This window comes from Bos mutus, chromosome 26, assembly GCF_027580195.1.
Source record: "Bos mutus isolate GX-2022 chromosome 26, NWIPB_WYAK_1.1, whole genome shotgun sequence".
NCBI lineage: Eukaryota > Metazoa > Chordata > Mammalia > Artiodactyla > Bovidae > Bos > Bos mutus.
The window spans coordinates 29,751,691-29,771,880 of record NC_091642.1 but is presented as its reverse complement, the minus strand read 5'-3'; the positions used below and the strand labels follow the sequence as shown (position 1 = coordinate 29,771,880).

The 20,190-nt window shown below is 55.0% G+C and overlaps 1 protein-coding gene across 2 annotated transcripts; it reads right to left on the bottom strand.

Moving 5' to 3' along the window:
* Nucleotides 1–139: 139 nt before the first annotated feature.
* On the bottom strand, nucleotides 140–19,840 carry PDZD7 (PDZ domain containing 7). 2 transcript variants are annotated; one of them, XM_070363708.1, is made up of 17 exons: nucleotides 19,804–19,840; nucleotides 18,751–19,135; nucleotides 14,000–14,140; nucleotides 13,516–13,690; nucleotides 12,551–12,727; nucleotides 12,167–12,314; nucleotides 10,940–11,000; nucleotides 10,164–10,565; nucleotides 9,510–9,707; nucleotides 7,480–7,530; nucleotides 6,706–6,881; nucleotides 3,301–3,392; nucleotides 3,084–3,175; nucleotides 2,860–2,931; nucleotides 1,784–2,365; nucleotides 1,384–1,484; nucleotides 140–973 (listed from the first exon to the last, which is right to left on the bottom strand). In XM_070363708.1, the coding sequence occupies exons 2-17, from the start codon at nucleotides 18,968–18,970 to the stop codon at nucleotides 758–760; spliced, it is 2,904 nt and encodes a 967-aa protein (XP_070219809.1). In that variant the 5' UTR covers nucleotides 18,971–19,135; nucleotides 19,804–19,840; the 3' UTR covers nucleotides 140–757. The 2 variants fall into 2 exon arrangements, with proteins under 2 accessions (XP_070219809.1, XP_070219810.1); XM_070363709.1 differs by lacking the exon at nucleotides 19,804–19,840 and having other exon boundaries at nucleotides 13,516–13,724; nucleotides 18,751–18,963.
* Nucleotides 19,841–20,190: the final 350 nt, after the last annotated feature.

Below are 20,190 nucleotides of genomic sequence, written 5' to 3'. Positions count from 1 at the left end.
ATTAGGGGAACTTGCTTGACCTCCTTGCCCTTTTATTTGATGGCTATTCCCATACCCCTCACAGAGATCTTCGGTAGGGAAAGGGTGATGGGGAAGGGCAAATCCAGTAGAAAATCTGAGGTCCTAGTGGACTAAAACATGAAATGGGCTCTCAGGGTTTGAGAAACTAGAAAAGACCTTCCTCTCCCTTGAACAGAACACTGCTTGGGGCTGGGGGCTGGATGTGGTGACCCCGTTGAGGGCCATCTCTGAAAGTCCCTGTCCCTCACTGCTTCGGGGAATCATGAGAAAGTGCATACCAATCCCCAACTCCAGACCCTGGGTGTCCCCTTCCTGTCTTGGGAAGTGGGGGGCAGTGAGCTGGTGACACGACTACCCAGTAGCACCTTGTCCTTGACACTGAGTTTATCTGGAACAGGTAGAGCCTTAGTGACAACTGGGGAGGGAGACGCGAGGGAGGGGATCTGAGCCACCGGTGTGGAGAAAGCAAGGCAGGCAGGAGTGGGAGGTTCCTGAAGCCTAAAGAGATTAGTAGGTAAGGTCTGGGGGATGGCAGGAGGATTCTCCGAGGTCAGTGGGAAGAGTTACGGGATAACTGAAGAGAACCTGGGATTAGTATCAGGAGGCAGGAGGCTTGGAGAGAGGCCTGGGCTTGGGGTCAGCTGGAGAAGCCCGGCGTCAGCAGGAGGGGTCTGGGTTTGGGTGGGAAGGGCATTAATGGGAAGTTCTGGGAGGCAGCTGGAGTGCCGTCAAGGGGTCAGTGGGCAGGGGAATGGTCAGCAGGAAGCCGCTGTTCATTGAGGGCTGACGAGTCAGAGGGCAAGGGCAGTGGGCCAGGCTTGGGGACCCTGACCACAAGCTCCATGGGCTCCCGAGCCTTGTTTCGATAAGCCCGGCGGATGGTATCTACTGCCCGCTGGTGCGTCACCTGCTCCAGGCTCTCTCCATCCACGGCCACAAGCTCGAAGCCAGCCTGGGATGGGGGTGGGAGAATCACAGACCTCCCTTCTCAGGTCAACCCCACCCCACCCCCAACCTCTCACCTCCACCAGCTGGGACACTCCTCCCCAACTGGGCGGAGGGGATGGACAATGGGACTTTTGTGCCCGGAGCCGGATGGGGGCAGGGTGGGGCACAGACAATGGCCTTTTGTCCCTTGGGGCTAGGGGTGGAACAGGATGGGCCACCCTCAGGCCCAGGCTGGCATAAGGGCACAGATTTTCCCCTATGTCTGCTCAACCTGCAGGTTAACCCCCTGCTCCAAGCCTCCTCCCACGACCTAGTCTACACATGTCTGGCTGGAAGATGAGCATGCACTGGTCCTGCCCCCTGCCAGAATTCAGATCTGGGCCTAAAGAGTGGGTCTGGGTGCCCTTCACCCACCTGAAGGGCCCCGCTGAGGAAGGCGGCGCCCCCGGGGAAGATCTTTTCTATCTTCACCATGGGCTGTACCTTGGACTCAATGCCCCCAGAAATGCTGATGCCTAGTGAGAGGGAGAAATGCTGGGTGACAGTGCAGCCACATGCCTAAAGCCTAGAGCTCCCTGGAGAACCCAGGACCCATCCCCAAATAGAGAGCCCCCCAAGCCAACCCCCAGATTCTACTACTACTCCATCCTCAACTCACTCTAACCCCAAGCCTCCCAAATTTAGACCTTCCCAACTATACCCTGATTCTTTCCCTTGTCCCAGGTCCCCAAGTCACACCCCAAAACCAAGCCCACCAACCTCACCCACACCTGAGCCCCCACCCCCCACCAGGCCCAGTCCTGCCGGGACTCACCCAAGGACTGTTTCATCTTGGACAGTGTGACCGTCCTCAGCTCCCCACTAGGGACCTTCATGGCTGTCTCCTCAGCTGTCCTGCCAGTTCCATTCTCAGAGGGCCCTTGACCGCCCCCTGCCTTGGCCACCTGCCCATCCATAGGTCGTGGCAGAGGGGGCCTGGCTTTCCGAGGCTTGTGGTAACACCCATTGGCTGTGCTGGGAGTGGGGATGGGTGCCGGGGATGGCGAACGCCTGCGGCCGGGGGACTTGCCTCGGCCCCGGCTGCGGCTCTGGGCTGGGCCCTGGCTCCGGCTCTGCCGAGGGTCCTCTAGGGTCAACGGTTCGGTCAGCAGCCAGTTAGGCCTTGGGGGCCGGGGAGCCACGGGAGGTGGCTGAGGAGGGGGTGTGCAGGCACCTCGGCATGGGGTGAAGGCATCTACTGGCACGTCTTGGAGAGGGGGGATCCCTTTATGAGGGTGGCAGGGGACAGAGGCACCCAGGGAGACCTGGAGGCCCCCCAGCCGCTCCCTCAGCTCCCCATCATCTTCCTCTTCTGAGAAGCCGTTCACAGGAAGCAGGTAGAAGCCACCACGACTGTCTGGGGAAGAGGGCCAAGGTCAGGCCGCCCTCTCCTCAACAGCCCAAACTGCCTGGCCAGAGCCCAGTCCTCACTGTGTGGGGGTAGGGAGACCTGGGGGTGCTCTTACGGCAGTGTTACAACACTGCCCCAGCTCTATTGCAAAAGTATTTTAATACTTTCTATTGGAATAGTTACAGTTTTATCTTATCATGTCTGAGTAAAAATATGACTCCCACACCAAGCTGGTAACTTCTCAGAGATTATTGCATAGAATGAGATGATTTAACAAGTGAGTGGGTTTTAAAACCAATTAGTAAGTAAATAATAGTACAGATGGTTAGTGGACGTGATAAAAATGGTCCTGGCAGACGAGGGATTCCCTTCAGGGAACCACACCACACGTATCTCTGAAGCCACGAAGTCCTATGTGGGAACAGGGATGTAACGCCCATTTTCCCTCCCCGAGTCCCCCTGGGGTGTGCCCCTCCCTGTGCTCTGGGACTCTGACTGACCAGGCACGGGAGTGATGAGGTGACGCTTGGGTCGTGTGTCTTGTCGGGTGGGTCTCAAGGCAGGAGGCCGAACTGGTTGGAGAGGAGAGCAGGTTAGGAACGAGGCTCCCTGAGGGACACAGCTGAAAGGGCCCAGGCATCTCTGCCCCTCTCCCCTGGGAGGCCCCCCACCCCCAGCCCCACTTGGGGCTCAGGAGCCTCAGTCCTGCCCCCTGGCTGCTGACCTGCCTGACTCTTGAGGGCCTCAAAAGCCTCCAGCTCCACAGGCATCACCATGCTGTCGAAGCAACCCAGGTCTGTGGGGGCCACCACACTCCTGGGGGAGGGTAAGAGATGAGGTGTGGTCAGGGCTCAGTTCCAGGGGGGTCTGGAGGGGCTTCCACCCTGGAGAGGTTAGGGTAGATATCGGGGGTCCCCTCCCTGCCCCCAAGCCCTCCCCACCTGATGTCCCTCAGCAGCAGCAGCTTTGCCGGCCTGTCCAGAATGGCCAGCAGGGGCCTCACTAGGTCCTCCACGCCGCCCTCATGCACGTACTGCAGAGAGAGGCACCACAGGTCAGGTAGCAGCAGGGACCTCCAGAGCCCGGTAAGGGGGCATGCCTGGGCATGCGGGGGTCCCCATGTTTAGGAAAGGTTCTCCCCCAGGCCTGGGCTGTCCACAGGATGGTCTTACTCGGTGACTGGGTGGAACGTGCAATAATAATGACAGAGCGGTAACAGCAACACCAGTAACAGCTTTAGGCCTTTTTCTAGGCCTTTTACACATGGTCTCCCACTTTGAGAGGTGACATCAGTTATTCCTGTTTTACAGATGAGGGAACTGAGGCTCAGAGAGGACTTTGCCCCAGGCCACACAGATGAGGAAGTGTGAAGAGAAATTGAAAATTGAGAAATCTGGCTCCTACCTACTACAGTACCGGAAAAGGATATGCAGGGAGTGGACTCTCCTCCCCACCCCCACCTCCCTGGCTGAAGGAAGGAATTTGAGCCAAAGGCTAGGCTGTGTGCCTGGCTGTCCCGGCTTGTGTCTGCATACAGACCGACAAATTAGGCTTTGTTCAAGGCTGGAATGGGGAGTTTGGGGAAGGAGTGGCCCTATAGAAAGTCTCTCCAGTCTTTAGCCAGGGCAGTGGAGGCATTTCTGCCTGGCACTGCCCGGATGCCTCCAGCCACACCCCACCGTCGCAAACTGACAATCTGAATACTGGGAGTCACCCAACTTGGATAGCACACCGCCCCCTAGTGCCACGACGGACACACACAGAGCATCCCTGGCAAGCACAGGACACTGGGAAACAGCACACCCTGGTGGCCAGAGCGAGACATTCATAAATAGCTGGAAATTAACCACACACAAAGTTGCGGGGACTCACACATACACATACCGACAATACACCCCCTTTTGTCTGGAGAGAGATGCACGTAATGGCAAAGAACCAATGACATATGTGCACACACTTCAAGTCCACAATCCTGCATTCAGCATCCACTAAGTGCCGGGTCCTGTACCGGGCAGTAGGGGCACAAGGACAAAGAGCCACCAACCCCAGTAAAATACAAACCCCTGGCGACGGCACAGAGGGAGTCTCCGAGGGGGGTGGGAAGATCAGAGTAAGCTTCACGGAGGTGGTGGCATTTACACTGACTCTTACAGATAAATGAAAGAAATACAAGAAAGTTGAGAAGAAAGGGTGGTGTGGAGTAATGGGTTCATAGAGGTTTAACAGGGCTTCCCCTATGGCTCAGTGGGTAAAAAATCCGCCTGCAATGCAGAAAACGCAGGACATGGGGGTTTGATCCTTGGGTCAGGAAGATCCCCTGGAGGAGGGCATGGCAACCCACTCCAGTATTCTTGTCTGGAGAATTCCATGGACAGAGGACACACACACACATGCACACAGGGTACATGAAGGGGCCTCCATATAGGCTGTGCGGGTTGGGACTACAGTGCAGGTGGTGCTCCTAGAGTTGCGCAGTCGTAACCTGTATAAATCATGTTACATGTTATACCCGGGGAAGATGATATGGTGACCATGGGAAAGCAGAGGTTAGTGAGCTGGGGAGTCAAATCAGGGAGCGCCTTGAATGTGAGGATAAGGAACTTGTACTCTATTCTGCCAAAGACAAGAGGCTGCAAGGGGGTTTGGGGAGTTTGTAAAGTGATCAGAGAGGTAGTTTATAATGCCTGGTCAGGAGATGGGGAGATGGCTCAGAGTGGGAGATAGAAGGGAGGCTTGGGGTTCAGGACCACACATTTAAGGGAGCTTTACTAATCATTCCAGCCAGGACACTACCCCAAAGGTCTGATCTCTTGGTATGGGTGGGGCTTGGGTCAGACTTGGGTGGTGGGCATTGCTCCCTAGGTGCTGCGGGGCTCTGGGAGAGGTCTTCCTGGTCTGGGCACGGTGGGAGGAGCAGAGGGATGGGGGAACAGCATCCAAAGAAACTGACACAGAGCTCCACCTGGTGGCCTGAGCCCAGAGTCACAGGCTTACAAAGACTTGGTACACTCCGCCCCACTTGGCAGTCTAAGTTGAGCATGACACTCAAGTGAATTTAGCCCAGAGGCCTTTAGCTGCCCCCAACATGCATCTCCATATGTAGCTCTGCTGTAAACCAAGCATTGGGAAAAGGATGAATGAATTACTGTGCCTCAGTCTCCAGGTGACATGCACACAGATACGATCATACAGTGCTGTTGTTTAGTCCCAAAAGTCTCAACTCTGCGACCCCATGGATTGTAGCCCACCATGCTCCTCTGTCCTGGGGATTTCCCAGCAAGAACACTGCAGTGGGTTGCCATTTCCTTCTCCAGGGGATCTTCCTGACCCAGGGATGGAACCTGTGTCTCCTGCATTGGCAGCTGGGTTCTTCACCACTGAGCCAACAGGGAAGCCCAAATTATGTAGTTAAGTCAACACAAACCCAGATAAACAAAAGTACACATCACACAGACATAACACAGCCCCACCCCGACCAAGGTGAGGGAGTGGGGGGGAACCACAAACAATTTCCTGAAACTCTTCCGTTTGCCCTGGTACAGAGGATCACGCATACACTGATGCAGATGCAGATAAGGGAACCCATCACAGGAAACCTGGGGCTTCTTGAGACAGAAGGATAGGAGAGGGACTTCCAGTTCTCCTGGAGGGGGTGACCTGTGCCTCCTACAGTCTCCCCAACATTCAGGCTACAAAGACTCCCTCAAATTTACCCTTGACCCTACGGTGGGAACTTCTGCTTCTGTCTGAAGTGGAAAGGAACAGTGAGAAACAGTGTAGATATTGAGGGAGGCTTGGGGTATGTTGGGAGAAGAAAAGATTACTTATTTGGGTAACAGGGGAGAGGCCAGGCCTGATGGCTGACCCAGAAGTGGAAGGAGCCATGAGCTGGGGAAGGCTGAGGTTTCGAAGAGAACAGAAAACAAAGCAGGTGACTGCAGGGACTGAGGTCCCAAACTCATCACCTGTCTGGTCTGGCTTCTTCTCTCCTCAGCTTAAATATTACCTCCTCTGGGAGGCCCTCCCAGACCACACCGTCTAGTTTGTGCCTCAGGTTATTTTCTCATGTCCTTTTCCTTCATAATACTTCACATGATTTGTCTCTATGGGTGCTTAGGTTCTAGTTACTATCTATCTTTCCTTCCTGACCGTGAACTCAGTGTGTGTGTCCATGTGTCTGTGTGCACTCCTGAGCAACCATGTCACAGGGGTGACTTCTGCTTTACTTACCACTGGGCTCACAGTGTTAAACCCAGATACTGGCCAGCAGATAGTGGCCTGAATGAGTGAGGGGTTGGGTGACTGAGTGACCAAGTACTGGGGCTGAGAGTGGGCTGGTGGCTCACCCGGGAGCAGTGGCGGGTGACAGCCAGCACCTCATCATCGGTCAGCAATCGCCGGGCCAGGTCCTGAATCAGGGGCCGACGGCTCTCCCAGGCCTGCACCCGCTCATCCACATTGGGCAGGTGGCTGGAGGGGCTCCCAGACCTGGCAGAGAGCAGAGCCCGACCCCTCTCCCGGTCTGCAGGGCGGGAGCAAAAGGATACAATGAAGGAGACAGGAGCCATCAGAAGCCAAGGCAGGGACTCCCCTCAGTGGGGTCAGACTCCAGAATAGACTGGCTAAGGGTCCCAGGTTCCCCAGGTGGAATCCCAGCCTAACCCGGATGTTCCCCACCATGGTCTCCCACAGCAATCTGCCCATCACTGGAGTTCCAATTCAGGCCTTTCAGCCCCCATCCTAGACCCCTAGCCCAGTATGCTCCTTAGTTGAGCCCTGGCCCAGAGCCCCTGGGCCCCCTGAATATGTACTGTCATACTAGTCTGTCCCCATTGGAGTTCTAGAAAGGCCCCCTCCCTCATCTCCCCAAAAATCTGTCTTTGGGAGTCCCAGCTTAAGCTCCAAGTCCTCAAAAAATGCACCCTAATATCTATGTATAACCCTATATTTCTAGAAAGCATAGTCCAATTGTTTTAGTTGCCCCTAATGTGCACTTCTCAATCTGTCTGATACCCCATGCTTAACCATGAGTTTAGCCCAAAGTCCCTTAGCACCCCCAACATGCACCCCATCTGCAGCTCTATTGTAGACCAGGCTCAGAGGAGGGAAGCAAGCATTACCACGTCTCAGCCTCCAGGTGACAAACTTCTGCACGGGCCCCACTCCCCCTGCTAAGAAGAAGAAAGAGGCTCAGTTGTAGCCCTGGTCTCCCATCTGAAAATGGGGGTTGGGGACTCAGAACTGGCTGGATCGTGGGCTGGAATGGAGAGTTCAAGGCTGGAATGTGGTATGACTGGGAAGCAAGAGGCCAGGCTATTGAGGTGGGTCCTGAAGGCCAAGGTCAGGCCAGGAGCTTCATTCACAGGCAGTGGGGAGTTAGTAAAGGCTTTGGATCAAGAGAGGGCACAGTGTGTGCCCTGCTCATAGAGGTCCATTGGAAAGCATATGAATGGATGGAAGAACCCCAAGGGCAAATCACCTACCTTCAGGGCACAGAGAGAAAAAGAGGAGCCTTTGAAGGAGGGAGAGGAGTAGCCAGAGAACTGGGAAGAGAACCAGGAGAGAGAAGGGCCTTGGGGGCTGTGAAGAGAGAGATGAGTTTAGGGGGGGGTGGTTAGACTGCCCTGATTTGAAGGGATTGTCTCTCCCACAAGACCCAGGCAGGGGCTGGGCCCAGCCCCTTTTTGCCTACCCAACATTCACTCTCCCTTCTAGAAATAGCACCCTGATTTCACCAGGGGATCCATCCCATCCCCCACCCCCAGCATTCTCAGTCCCTGTACTCCAGGGTGGACACATGACCCAGGCTGGCCAATGAAAGCACCCTCTCTCTCTCCCAGGTCACAAGTGATGTGTTGGGCATGTGATCCCAGCTGGGCCAATCAGAGCCTGGGACATCATCTGGAACTATTTAAGGAGAGGCTCTTTCCCCCGGGTTGCTAAGCGACAGTGGCCTTCTTACCTTCAAATGGCAAAGCCAGCAAGATGATGAAGACAAACCAGGGGAAAGAGGAACCAAAGGATGAAGAGTGCAGGTGGCTGAGGAGACTGTTTAAACCTTTAGACCCAGTTTACATCCATAGCTGAACCAAGAAGTGCTTTTTGAAGCTAGCTTCAATTAAGTTTTTCTCACAGACAACCCCAAGAGTCTCAACTTATTCACTTTTGGTCCAGCCTTTGAATCTCACCAGAGAGAAGAGATTCTTTCTGGAAGAGTCCTCAGGAAGCCTTTAACATGAGTGAAGCCTGTCTAGGCCCTCCTGCCTGGGCCTTGATTTAGAAATGGCCTTGCTCTAACTGGCTAAAGCCAGTTCAGGTTCGATCCATGATACAGGGTACTCGGGGCTGGTGCACTGGGATGACCCAGAGGGATGGGATGGGAAGGGAGGTGGGAGGGGGGTTCAGGATGGGGAACACATGTACACCCATGGCAGATTCATGTCAATGTATGGCAAAACCAATACAATATTTTAAAGTAAAATAAATAAATAAAAATAAAATAAAAAAATAGAACTGGCTAGAGCCTGTGGAGCTCTGGCCAGGGGAGATGAAGCCAAATGCCCTAGGAAAGGAGTGCCCTGACTCCCAAGAGCACCAAGAGCATGGGCATCTGACCCAAGGTCTTCTTGTCTGTGCTGACTCTTATCAGTTTTCCCGTCTGTAAAATGGGAAGATGAGGCAGTACAACAAAGACCACTACATATTCTGAGCACCTACTGTATGTCAGACCATGTACTAAGTGATTAACATACACTGATTCACTGATTCATCATTATTCCTAAAGAAATAGTATTGCGTGTGTGTATGCTAAGTTGCTTCAGTCGTGTCAGATTCTTTGCAACCCTGTGGACCGTAGACCACCAGGCTCCTCTGTCAATGGGATTTCCCAGGCAAGAATACTGGAGTGGGTTGCCATTTTCTTTCCCAGGGGATCTTCCCGACCCAGGGATCTAACCCATATCTCCTGCATTGGCAGGCAGGTTCTTTACCACTAGCACCAACAGGTATTATTACTCCTATTTTACTCTTGTGGCTTGCAGGGCAAGGTGGTGGCTCACAGCTAGGATGAGGCAGTGTGGGATTTAGACTCAGAGCTGTGGAATAGCAAGTCGACTTTTCCTCTGTCCTCCCATCTGACCCGTGTACCTACCTTTCTCCAGGTCCAGGCGAGGACGGGGCTTGGCTGGGCTCCTGCTGTCCAGCGTCCAGGCCTCTCTGTGCCCATCCCCTGCCAGCCGCCCCTGCCGCCCTCCCTTGAAGAAGAGGTTCATCAGGGTCTTGGAGCGCTGCAGGGCCCCCTTCTCCCCAGGGGACCCTGACTTCTCCTTCCTCCGCTGCTTCTTCTCCTCTGCAGACAGGAGGGAGGGGTGGGCAGAAGGGAAGGACTAGGGGCAGGGGTGTGGAGAGGGGCAGAGAGAAGGGAGAGTCGGGGGCAGACAGGATCTGCAGCCGTGTGGGGAGGTGGGGATGAAGATGGGGATGGGGTTCCTCTTCCAACTTCCCACCCCTTCCCCACCCACAGCTCCAACTATGTGAGGACTGTGTGTACGTGTGTGTGTGTGTGTGTGTGTGTGTGTGTGTGTGGACAGGTCTGGGAACCTAAGGATGGAGGGTCTGGGTTAGGGCTGGTTTGGGTCCCAGGACTAGTTTAAAATGGAACCCAAAGCAGGATCTAAGTGTGTTCTGGAGCTGTGGCTGGGCAAAGCCTGGTGCAAAGGAAAGTTTGGGGCCCAGGACAGGGTGCAAGACAGATTTTGGACCCAGAGCTTTTGGGGGGAGCAGCAGCAACCTGTCCCCCACATACCCCACAAGGTCAGGTGGCTCTGGGAGCGGGTGATGGGGGGCCGGGGTCGGCTGAGGGCCAGCAACAGAGCAGTCTTGGGGGACTCAGAGAGTGCAGAGTCAAGGTGGCGGGTGGGTGGCGGGTCGTCGGAACGGATGGCGGTGTCCCTGAGGATGACTGTGGGCCGCACGCTGCACCAGGTCTCCACGAGGCTCCCCGCATCGGGCTCCGTCTGCATGGCTGTGTCCGCCCGCCCCCAGCCCGGGCCCCAGCTGCCGGGCTCCTCAGGCCCCAGGCAGACATCCATGCGGTCCGAGGGTAGGGAGCCCTCGGCCGAGCTGTAGGGGGCACTGGAGGTGAAGGAGGAGACGCTGGAGCTGCTCTCCGAGGTGGGGGACAGCTGCTGCAGCACCCCGTTGCTCACTGCAGGCAGTGGGGAGGGCAGGGACATCTCAGAGGTCTGGCCCGGTGGCTTTGAGGCCCTGCTGGGGCTGCAGACCACTCGTGGGCTTGGAGTGGAAGTGCTGGGCAGCAGCAAGGTTGTGAGCATGGGGTCTCGGGAACCAGCCACTACTCAGCAGTCCTGCTAACTGGTTGCGGGACCTTAGGCAAGGCACTTCTCCAACCACCCCGGACTTGCCCCCAGGAGAGCCTGGATCAGAACCTGCAACTTCTTAGAGAGGAGCCCAGAGACAGGAGTCCTGAGGAGATTTTGGTGCCCCTCCCACTTATTCTTCAGAGAACCCAGTTCCACTTTAGGGCCCTTTCCCTCCAACCTAGGGGAGCTGGTCACTTACGTCGGTCCAGCCAACAGTACTCAGAGACCATCTCCTTGTAGGCAGGGTACCGGCCGGTCTCCTGGGGAGGGTATGGTGAGGATAGGAGGGCAGAGGGGAGTGAGTGAGCAGGGAGTGGGAAGGGAGGGTAAGAACACAGGAGCAATAGGATAGGAGTCAACTTTTCAACCCAATTACTCTGCTCTGAGCTTATCATACTCCAGCGACACCACCCGCTTCATTTCTGAATGTGCCAACTTCCTCTACACTTTAGGGCTTTGCACGTGCTGTGTCTTCTGCCTGAATTCTCTTCCTTCAGCTCATCTTATGGCCAGCTCTTCAGGTGTCTCCTCCTTAGATCCCCCTGGCTAAAAGGGCCTTCCCAGATTAACCCATCCCACCTCTCCATCAATTTCCTTACAACAGCCGTCACAATCCACATGCATCTAGTCTGTCTGTTTCCCTCCAGCAGCAGAGACCTTGTCTATCTTTTTCACTGTTGTCACCCAGTACCTGGCATAATGGCTGTCATATAGTAGGTGCTCAAAAGTATTGAGTGAATGAATGAGGGCAGAGTGGGAGAAGGGGAATGTTTGGGATAATTTGAGAGGAAGGAAGGGGACAAATGGGATGTAGGAGAGGTGGGAAATAGAGGTGGTGGGGGGATGGCAGAGGAGGCACTGAATGGTGAGAAGGATGAAGGCTCAGAAAGGAGAGGACCAGGGCAGGGGCCAGGGTTGGGGCCTGGGGAGAGGAAGACATCACCTCCTGTGGGACCCAGGGTGAGAAGGACTTGATCCTTAGGCAAGTGTGAGACCCACATGAATAATGAATTCAGGTACCTCCCCTGAAATCCAATCTCTGTCCTGCCCTGTGCCCTAGGACACCCACCATCCAGGTCCTGGTCCTACCAGGTCACCTTCTGGGCAGGATATTTTCTCCTTACCCTCCAAGACCACCACTCATACAAAAGGGCACTGGCCACTGCACCTGGGGTGGGGGGGGGCAGGCTGAAACCAGGTCCTGCTACTGATCAGCTGTGTAAATGACTGATTCCTGAGTTTCTTTGCCTTTCTGAGCCTCAGTTCCTTCTTCTGTGAAGAGAGATGAGGACAATGCCTGCCTTGCCTCTCAGGAGGCTGTGGAAATTCACAAGTTGCACAGCAATGGGCAGCATTAAGTGCTAGACTGGTCTGGGAAGTCCTTCCTAGAGTCTGTCCTCTCCCTGACTCCCACAGTCCTGCCCACCTTGACGGTCAGCATGATGTGTGTCTGACCCTTCAGCACCTCCACGGCCTGGCTGTGGCTGATGTTGTCGAACCTGACACCGTTGGCCGCCAGGACCTGGTCTCCCACCTTGATGCCGTTCTCCTCGGCCAGTCCACCGTGGTCCACTCTGGGGTCAGGAAAGAGGCAATCTGATGCCTTCCTTCATTCCCCGTTCCAGACTCTTCACTTGAACACAGGGATGACCTGGTCAAACTCCTTGACCCTCCTCCTGGGGAGCCCCGGCCCCTCTCCAGATCCTATCCCTAACCTAGGTCACCAGGACATGTCTTTGGCCAGGATCCACTTGCTGATGCACCCCCAGGTCCCAGCCTGACTCCGTTTCATCCCCTGCCCCAGTCTCACTTGGACACATAGATGCCCAGGCCAAACTCCTTGCCCCCACGGATGTTGAAGCCCAGGCAGAAGTCATCGGAGGTTGTGTAGAGGTGGACGATGCGCCGTGCACCGTCCTCTGAGCTGCTTTCGGAGGGTGTTGAGCTGCACTTTTCTACCACCAGTCGCCGATTGACCACATCCACCCTGGACAATCACAGGGGGCCCTCAGCCTGGGCCCTCATCTACCACCCACCCCTCTCCTCCCAGCAGCCAAGACAATTGCACAGGAAAGGAGGAACTGCTTTGTGGGGCCTGAGATCTTCACTGGGACATAGATTTCATCAAATTAGGGAAACCATGGAAATCTTTCTTTATTGAGCAGTTCTAACTGCCAAGCCCCATTTTAAATCCTCCCCAGGCCCAGGAGGGAGGATACTATATTTTCCTCAGGCCCAAGGCAGCAACAGCTTGGGCTTCCCAGGTGGCACTTGTGGTAAAGAACCCGCCTGCCAATGCAGAAGATGTAAGAGATGCAGGTTTGAACCCTGGATCGGGAAGATCCCCTGGAGGAGGGCATGGCAACCCACTCCAGTATTCTTGCCTGGAGAATCCCATGGACAGAGAAGCCTGGCAAGCTGTGGTCCATGGGGTGGCAAAGAGTCAGACACCACTGAAGTGACTTAGCAGGCACACACGAAACTGCCAGGCTCCATTTTAAATCCTCTCTGGGCCGGGGAGAGAGATACTGCCCTGTCTCCAGGTCTGCGGCAGCTACAGCATAGAGGGGCAGGGTCACTGGGGTCTGAGACAGTAGCGTTGGGAGGAGGGCTGGGGGAAAGACACAGCCTTTTCTCATTTCAAGGTCAGACCATTAGATCCCTGTGTTTCCAGTACCAGGGGATGGGAAGAGCAGAAGCCCTGGACTCTAGGTCTCTCCCACCATGGCTCTGGGTGGTGGTGCCGGGCTGGGGGTTGAGGCCAGGCCTGCTCACCATGTGGTCTTCTCCTTGGAGAACTTGATGCCCGGCACTCGGCCCATGCGTCTCACCATCATGTGCAGGCGGCTGCTGCCAGTCAGCACCTTCACAGCGCTGCCCATTGTGGTGCTCTCCAGGCTCAGCCCATTCACCTCGGTGATCTTGTCTCCCACGCACAAGCCAGCCCGCTCTGTATCAGGGGAGGGGGTGGTGGGCAGGGGCCCCTGGGGAGAAGTCCCCCGGGTTAAGGCTGAGCCTCTCCCATCCCTGAAGCTCCCTGGGATACAGTTTCTTCGATGAGATTGGGATCCCTAGGTAGGGTCTGAGTATTAGCCCATCGGACCAAGGACCTATTCATTAGCCCCTTTCATCTCCCCACTGGATCAGCCCCTCCAAAACTGAGGGTCCTCTCCTCTCATCCCTGCCAACAGCTCCGCATACCACCAAAGTGGGGGGGTCACATCCTAAGCCAGGATTTCACCCATGGGGTCCCGCTCACCTGCACTGCTCCCCTCCTCCACTTTGCTGACGAAGATGCCCAGGCCGTGCTCAGAGCCGCCCCGCACACTGAACCCCAGCCTCCCAGCTGGACTCTTCTCCACTCGAACTGCATGGATGATGTCACTTTCATCGCTGTTGGCTGATGGCGGTGGGGACACAGGCATGACTCCCCTGCCCATTCTGGGCACAGAGGGTCCCTGAGTACCCTAACTTGGGGCCTGCAAAGGCTGGGTTGCTGGGCACAGCCACCCAGGACCCTAAATGTGGGCTGCTGCTGCTCCTGCTAAGTCGCGTCAGTCGTGTCCAACTCTGTGCGACCCCATAGACGGCAGCCCACCAGGCTCCCCTGTTCCTGGGATTCTCCAGGCAAGAACACTGGAGTGGGTTGCCATTTCCTTCTCCAATGCATGAAAGTGAAAAGTGAAAGTGAAGTCGCTCAGTCGTGTCCGACTCTTAGCGGCCCCATGGACTGTAGCCTACCAGGCTCCTCCGTCCATGGGATTTCCCAGGCAAGAGTACTGGAGTGGGGTGCCATTAGGCAGCTAATTTCTGAGTCCTCTCTGGGTGATTTTGAGATCATGGCAGGAAGGCTGTGGGAGCAGGCAGAACAGAACTCCATGCTAGAAGACACTGTTTTCTTTCCTTTATAATGTAGGGTGTGTGTGTGTGTGTGTGTAATCCTTACTAAGTTTCCCATACTCTCTGGGACAGGCCAAATTCTAAAAAACCCTGCCACTCAGAGTCAGATGGATGAAAAAGATTCCATTCTATGAGGCACAGTCGAGGGAATCTGGGCTCTCTGGCTTACAGCAGAGACAAGCCTATCTTCAAATAGTTGAAGAACTATTCTATAAAAGGCATTAGATATTTTTGTCTGTGTAACCCCTAGGGCAGAACCAAGCCCACACACTGGAGTTATACGGAGGAGATTTAATAAGGGAAAACTTTCTTTAAAACCTTTAGCTGGCAGACAATGGAATGAATTTTCCATGAAAGATAGTGAATTCCTCATTATTTGGAGGCATAGAAGCTGATAGTAAATCCCTGTCTGGGATGTTGTGGAAGGATCCCTGAGGCTCCTTTTACCTTGTAGACTTTGTGATTCTCGAGGTGAGGGTACTAGGAGCTCTTTGGCTACATGAGGAGAGAAACCCAAAACACCACCATGCGCCTAGAGCATAGAAGTGGTTCTCTCCATCAGTGACAGGGAAAGTCAGAGGAGGGGAACTTTAGGGACCAGAACTATTGGGGAAGGCTTCTTGGAAGGTGGGATTTGGGTGGGTGGAGGGGAAGGGAAAGGCACTGATGAAGGGATGGAGTGAGCAAAGGCTCAGAGGTGGTCTTCTGGTTAGAGAAGAGTGAGGGGACTGGAGGGGTAACTTGGGTCCCAGGTGGGAAGGTGAGAGTTCTTGGGTGAGGCTTACTCAGAGGTGTTTGAGAGGGGAAATCACACATACACACACACACACACACACTCGATCTAAGAGAAATCAAGTTACAGTGCATGAGCAGAGTGTCTCTGGAAGAAATCCCCAAGGGCAGCCTGCAGTCAGGGACAGTGCAGGACAGAGGCATGAGAGGCACTGGGGCTTCCTAGCTGATTCTATCTGCACAGGTCCCAGGACCTTCTCAGCCCAGACAAGGAGACTTTTGCTCTCCTGCCCTCCGATTCTCTTTCTCCTCATTCCCTCCCGGAGAGCCAGCTTCCTGGGCCAGGGGGATGTCAAAATCTGGGTTTCGAGCCTAGGAGCTTGGGGCCCCTGAAGAGGGAAGTTTCTCTACCTCCAGTGCCCTAGCCCTGCCACCAGGCATCTCTCCAGATACCCAGCAGCCTCACTATCTCCTCACTTTCACCTCTGTCTCCTTTAATCCATTCTATACACAGTCATGCCTTTGCCCTGATTAAAAACCTCAATGCCTGCCCCCGCTTCTAGAAGGAGCTGCACATTCCTTCCATGCCCAATAAGGCCCTCCCTGGTTTCCTTCTGCCCACCTCTCAACACTCACCCCTGGCCACCCTCCCTGGCCTCATGACCTTGGGCCACACTGACCTCCTCCCTGTTCCTCTCACCAGCCAGTCCTTTCTGTGTGCCCTCTGCCTGGGGTGCTCTTGCCCAGGCCTTCGTAAAGCCACCTCCTATTTCCAGTTCTCCTGGCTTGGGTGCCACTTTCTGAGAGAAGACTTCCTGGGCAATCCTGCTGAAGAACAGCCCCTCCCCCTCCTCCCAGGGAGTCTCAAAATTGGTCTCAAAGCGAGCTCTCCAGATCAGCATCAGCAGCCCCTGGAAAATTATCACACATGTGAATTTGGAGTTTTACCACAAACCCACTGAATCAGATGCTCTGAGTGCAGGATCCAGTAATCTTTTCACGAGCCCCCAGGCAATTCTGATGTATTCTGAAGTTTGATAACCACTACTCTATCCTATCATCCAAATTAATACCTTTAAGATTATTACCATCCTTTCTCATTATTTGTTCATTTGTAATATTATTTATTCTCACTCTCTTTTCACTGGACTATAAGCTCAATTATGGTAAAGTGAAAAACTGAAGTCTCTCAGTCATGTCCTACTCTTTGCGACCTCATGGACTGTAGCCTAAGATGCTCCTCTGTCCATGGGATTTTCCAGGCAAGAGTGCTGGAGTGGATTGCCATTTCCTTCTCCAGAGGGTATTCCCGACCCAGGGATTGAACCCGGGTCCCCTGCATTGTAGGCAGACACTTTACCATCTGAGCCACGAGGGAAGTCAATCATGGTAGGGACTTAGTAATTCTTTCCACCAAGGTATTCCCCGTATGTTGCACAGTGCTTGATATTTGCTAAGTCTTTAAAAAAAATTTTTTTTTGGCCACACTGCACAGCATGTAGGATCTTTTTTCCTCAACTAGGGGTCAAACCCGTGCCCTCTGCAGTGGCAACATGGAGTCTTAACCACTGGATCTCCAGAGAAGTCCCTGCTAAGTCTTTTTTTGATGAATGAAATAATAACCAGAACAATGAATAAATGAATGAGTTAGGAGAGCAAGAAGAAGGGGCTGGTTGGGATTAAAGACAATGCCATTTTCTCTGGGACCCAGCAAGTTTGAGGAGCTGGTGGGAACTCTCGAGGACAATGTGGGTAGCAGTGTTCCCCTTTCTACTGTGTCTCCCTCATCAGTTATGTTAGGCCTCTGGAAGGGTCTAAAGAATAACATATAAAATAACATGGGGGAGGGGCTCCAGCCTGTGGTGAGTTGGGGGATGTTTGTGCTCAGGTAGAGGGGACAATTCTGAGCTCACATGCTCCCAACCCAGACAGACCAATTGGTTGGACTGATGCCCTAGTCCTTCCGTCATTGCTAAGGGAGGCTGCTCTCCTGACTGCACTGGGGCATGGGGTGAGGGAGAGAGCACTCATGGAACTGCTGGAAGAGGCTCTTCAGAGGGACAGTGTGCATCATAGTCGAGCATGGAGTGTGCGGGGGGGAGGTACAGGTGTAATTCTAATACGATGGGATTTGCAGGAGCTGTACTGCAGTGCCTCCCTTCTGCTCCTCCGTGTCTCCTAGTTCATCTGGGGACTCCAGCTCCATGTCCAGAATGACATACTGCCTTGCTGCTCACCTGAAAGTGAGGCCAGAGTGGCGGACGACGGGGGTGAGCGTGCTGGGCCACTGGCGTGGGAAAGCCTGCTCTCTGAGCAGCATATTCCACTCCTGCCCTTGTGGCCGGGCAGGGGACAGAGGGGCCCAGTGAGGTCAGAGGGAACAGCAGGGTCTGAAAGGTCCAGTCTGAGAGCCAGCCAGGGGAACTCTGCTGGCTGAGAGAGGAGGGCAGCTGGAGATACTTATCTGGTTCTGCTCAGGGAAAGCCCATGCCCAGGGAGGCCCCCTCCCCTGCTGGTAGGCAAGGTCCTGCCTGGTTCACTGGCTTTTTGTCGCCTCACATCTGTCACTGCACCAGGCTGTCTCCTAAGTGCCCACCTGCCATATTCCACACTTTTCATTTCAACCTTGCCTGTGATATCTCTACCCCACTACCAGCTGCTACCATGGCTCTATCTCCAAGCCCTGCTACACTGGAAATTTCTGGAAGGTGAAAATTGAGACTTAGTTCCCTGTAAGTTCCCCTCAGGACCTAATGAGAGCTGGTATAAGATAGGTGTGCCATGAAACGGCACTAAGCAACTGCATAAGATTAGGTGTCCCTCTCCCTCGGGGCCCAGACCTGGGCTCCGTGCTGACCCTCGACCCCTCCCCGCTCTTGCTAAGGGAGCATCTTCCAGTCTACCTTTGTCTCCATCCTCTGCGCCTGAAGCCTTTAATTCTGTCTGTCCGTCTGGACACTGACTCCCACAGCCCAGCATAGAGCTGGGCACACAAAGGGCGGGTTGATGAAGAATGTCTTTCTCCATGCTGTCCCATCCCCCAAAAGTCATACTCAGATGAGCCTGGAGAAAGGAAGAATCCACAGGAGGGAGGGGGCCAATTTAATATTTGGCCTTGCTTACTTGGGGGCTAGCATACCACACACCCCTTCTTCGGCTCCATGCCCAGACCTCCCAGCTCTGACCTCTCCACTATCTTGCAACACTGAAAAACCGGTCTGAAGATGAGAAAAGGATAGACGAGGAAGAATCTATGGGTTACCAGAGGCCCTCTCTCTCCCTGCATCCCTAGGACTCCCCACCCACGCTGGCTCTCCCTTCACCTACTTAAGCCTGCTGTCCCCTACCCACCCTGGTAGTTCCCGGCCCTGCCCCCACCTTCGATAGGGGAGTTGATGAGGATGACTCGGCCCATGGGCGATGAGGCTCGGATTCCACGGTGGGGCCCATTCAGCAGCCGTTGCTTTCTCAGCAGATATCGTGTTGCGGAGCCCGACTCGCTGCCCAGGTGGCCTCGGGAGGAGAGGGAGCTCAGAGAGCTGGAGCTTAGGTCTCCAAGACCCAGCGGGTTGAAGCCCACTGCAAAACCATGTGCCATGCTGGCTAGATTGGAGTGGTGCCCTGCAGGTCCGGAAGGAACCTGCTGACCCTCGAGAGGAGGGCCCCCCACGCCTGGGGCTCCATGAGCCTTCTGTGCCAACCGGGGTCTCAAGGACTGGGAGCCCCCAACCTCTGCTTCTCCTCAGGAGTCGGTGCTCCAGGCCTGCACAGGAAGAGCAGGGATTGGGGAAGGGGTGTAAATGCTGCCCCTGATGCCCCCCAGGACCTCCACCCGCTCTCCCCATGGCTTGAGCATCCTGCTCAACCCTTAGGTCTCTCACCTCTCCCACCCCTGGCTAGAGAACTGCCCATTTCAGGCACCATTGTGGACTTTGAAGCCATTTATACAACAAAGTGGGTGAGAACCTCTCTTTTACCCCTAGTTCCTGCTCTCAGCTGAGTCATCTACTCAGGTAGGTCTCCAGTCCTCAGTAGAGGGTGAGAGAGTGGGGATGGGATTATTGCCCGCCCTAGGGCTGCAAGCACTGTGAGAGATTTGGGCCAGGACAGTTCACTGCACCACCTCTCCTGTGTATGTGGGCTGGGGGCCAGTCCCAGGGGCTGAGGCCCCCAGGGACTTCAGAACCTGGGACAGCTGCAGCCAAGGGCCCCAGAGATCTCCAAGCCCCAGGCTGCAGTCTCCTCTGTCCCCGCTTCTCTTGGGTCTAAAGAGGTGCATGAACCTCTCCCAGACTTGGGGACGGGACCTGCTGCTGAGAATCCCACCCACAACACCCCATGCAAAACCTCGGGCCAAATCCCGCAGAGCAGTTCCAGAATCCAGAATGCAGCAGCCCACCCTCGGGCTCCATCCTTCCCGTCCCCCCTCACCTTCTCGCGCTTGCGGCAGCCGCCGGCCTCGCCCGCCTGCAGGCGCGAAAAGAGAGCAGCGGCCCGGGAATCCCCGCCCACGCCCCGCCAAGTCTGCAGGAATAGGGCTGGCCCGCTCAGCCTCGGGCTTCCATTGGCTGGGAAGGCCGCCAGTCACTCCCTCCCACCACCTCTCCTGGGTGCCTGGGGCTGCCGTCTGTAAACTGGGCTGGGGCCGGTGGTTTCTACCCGCTCCAGTTCGAGTTCTGATACCCCATCTTGCACTATGAACTTAAAGCCTGGATCTCGGCTCACCCAGCTCCCGCTACCGGTTCGGTGCAGGCGAGCCTAGAACCGCGTCGTTTCCAGGCCAAACCAGCTACTTACTAGGGCTCATGGAATTGCCAC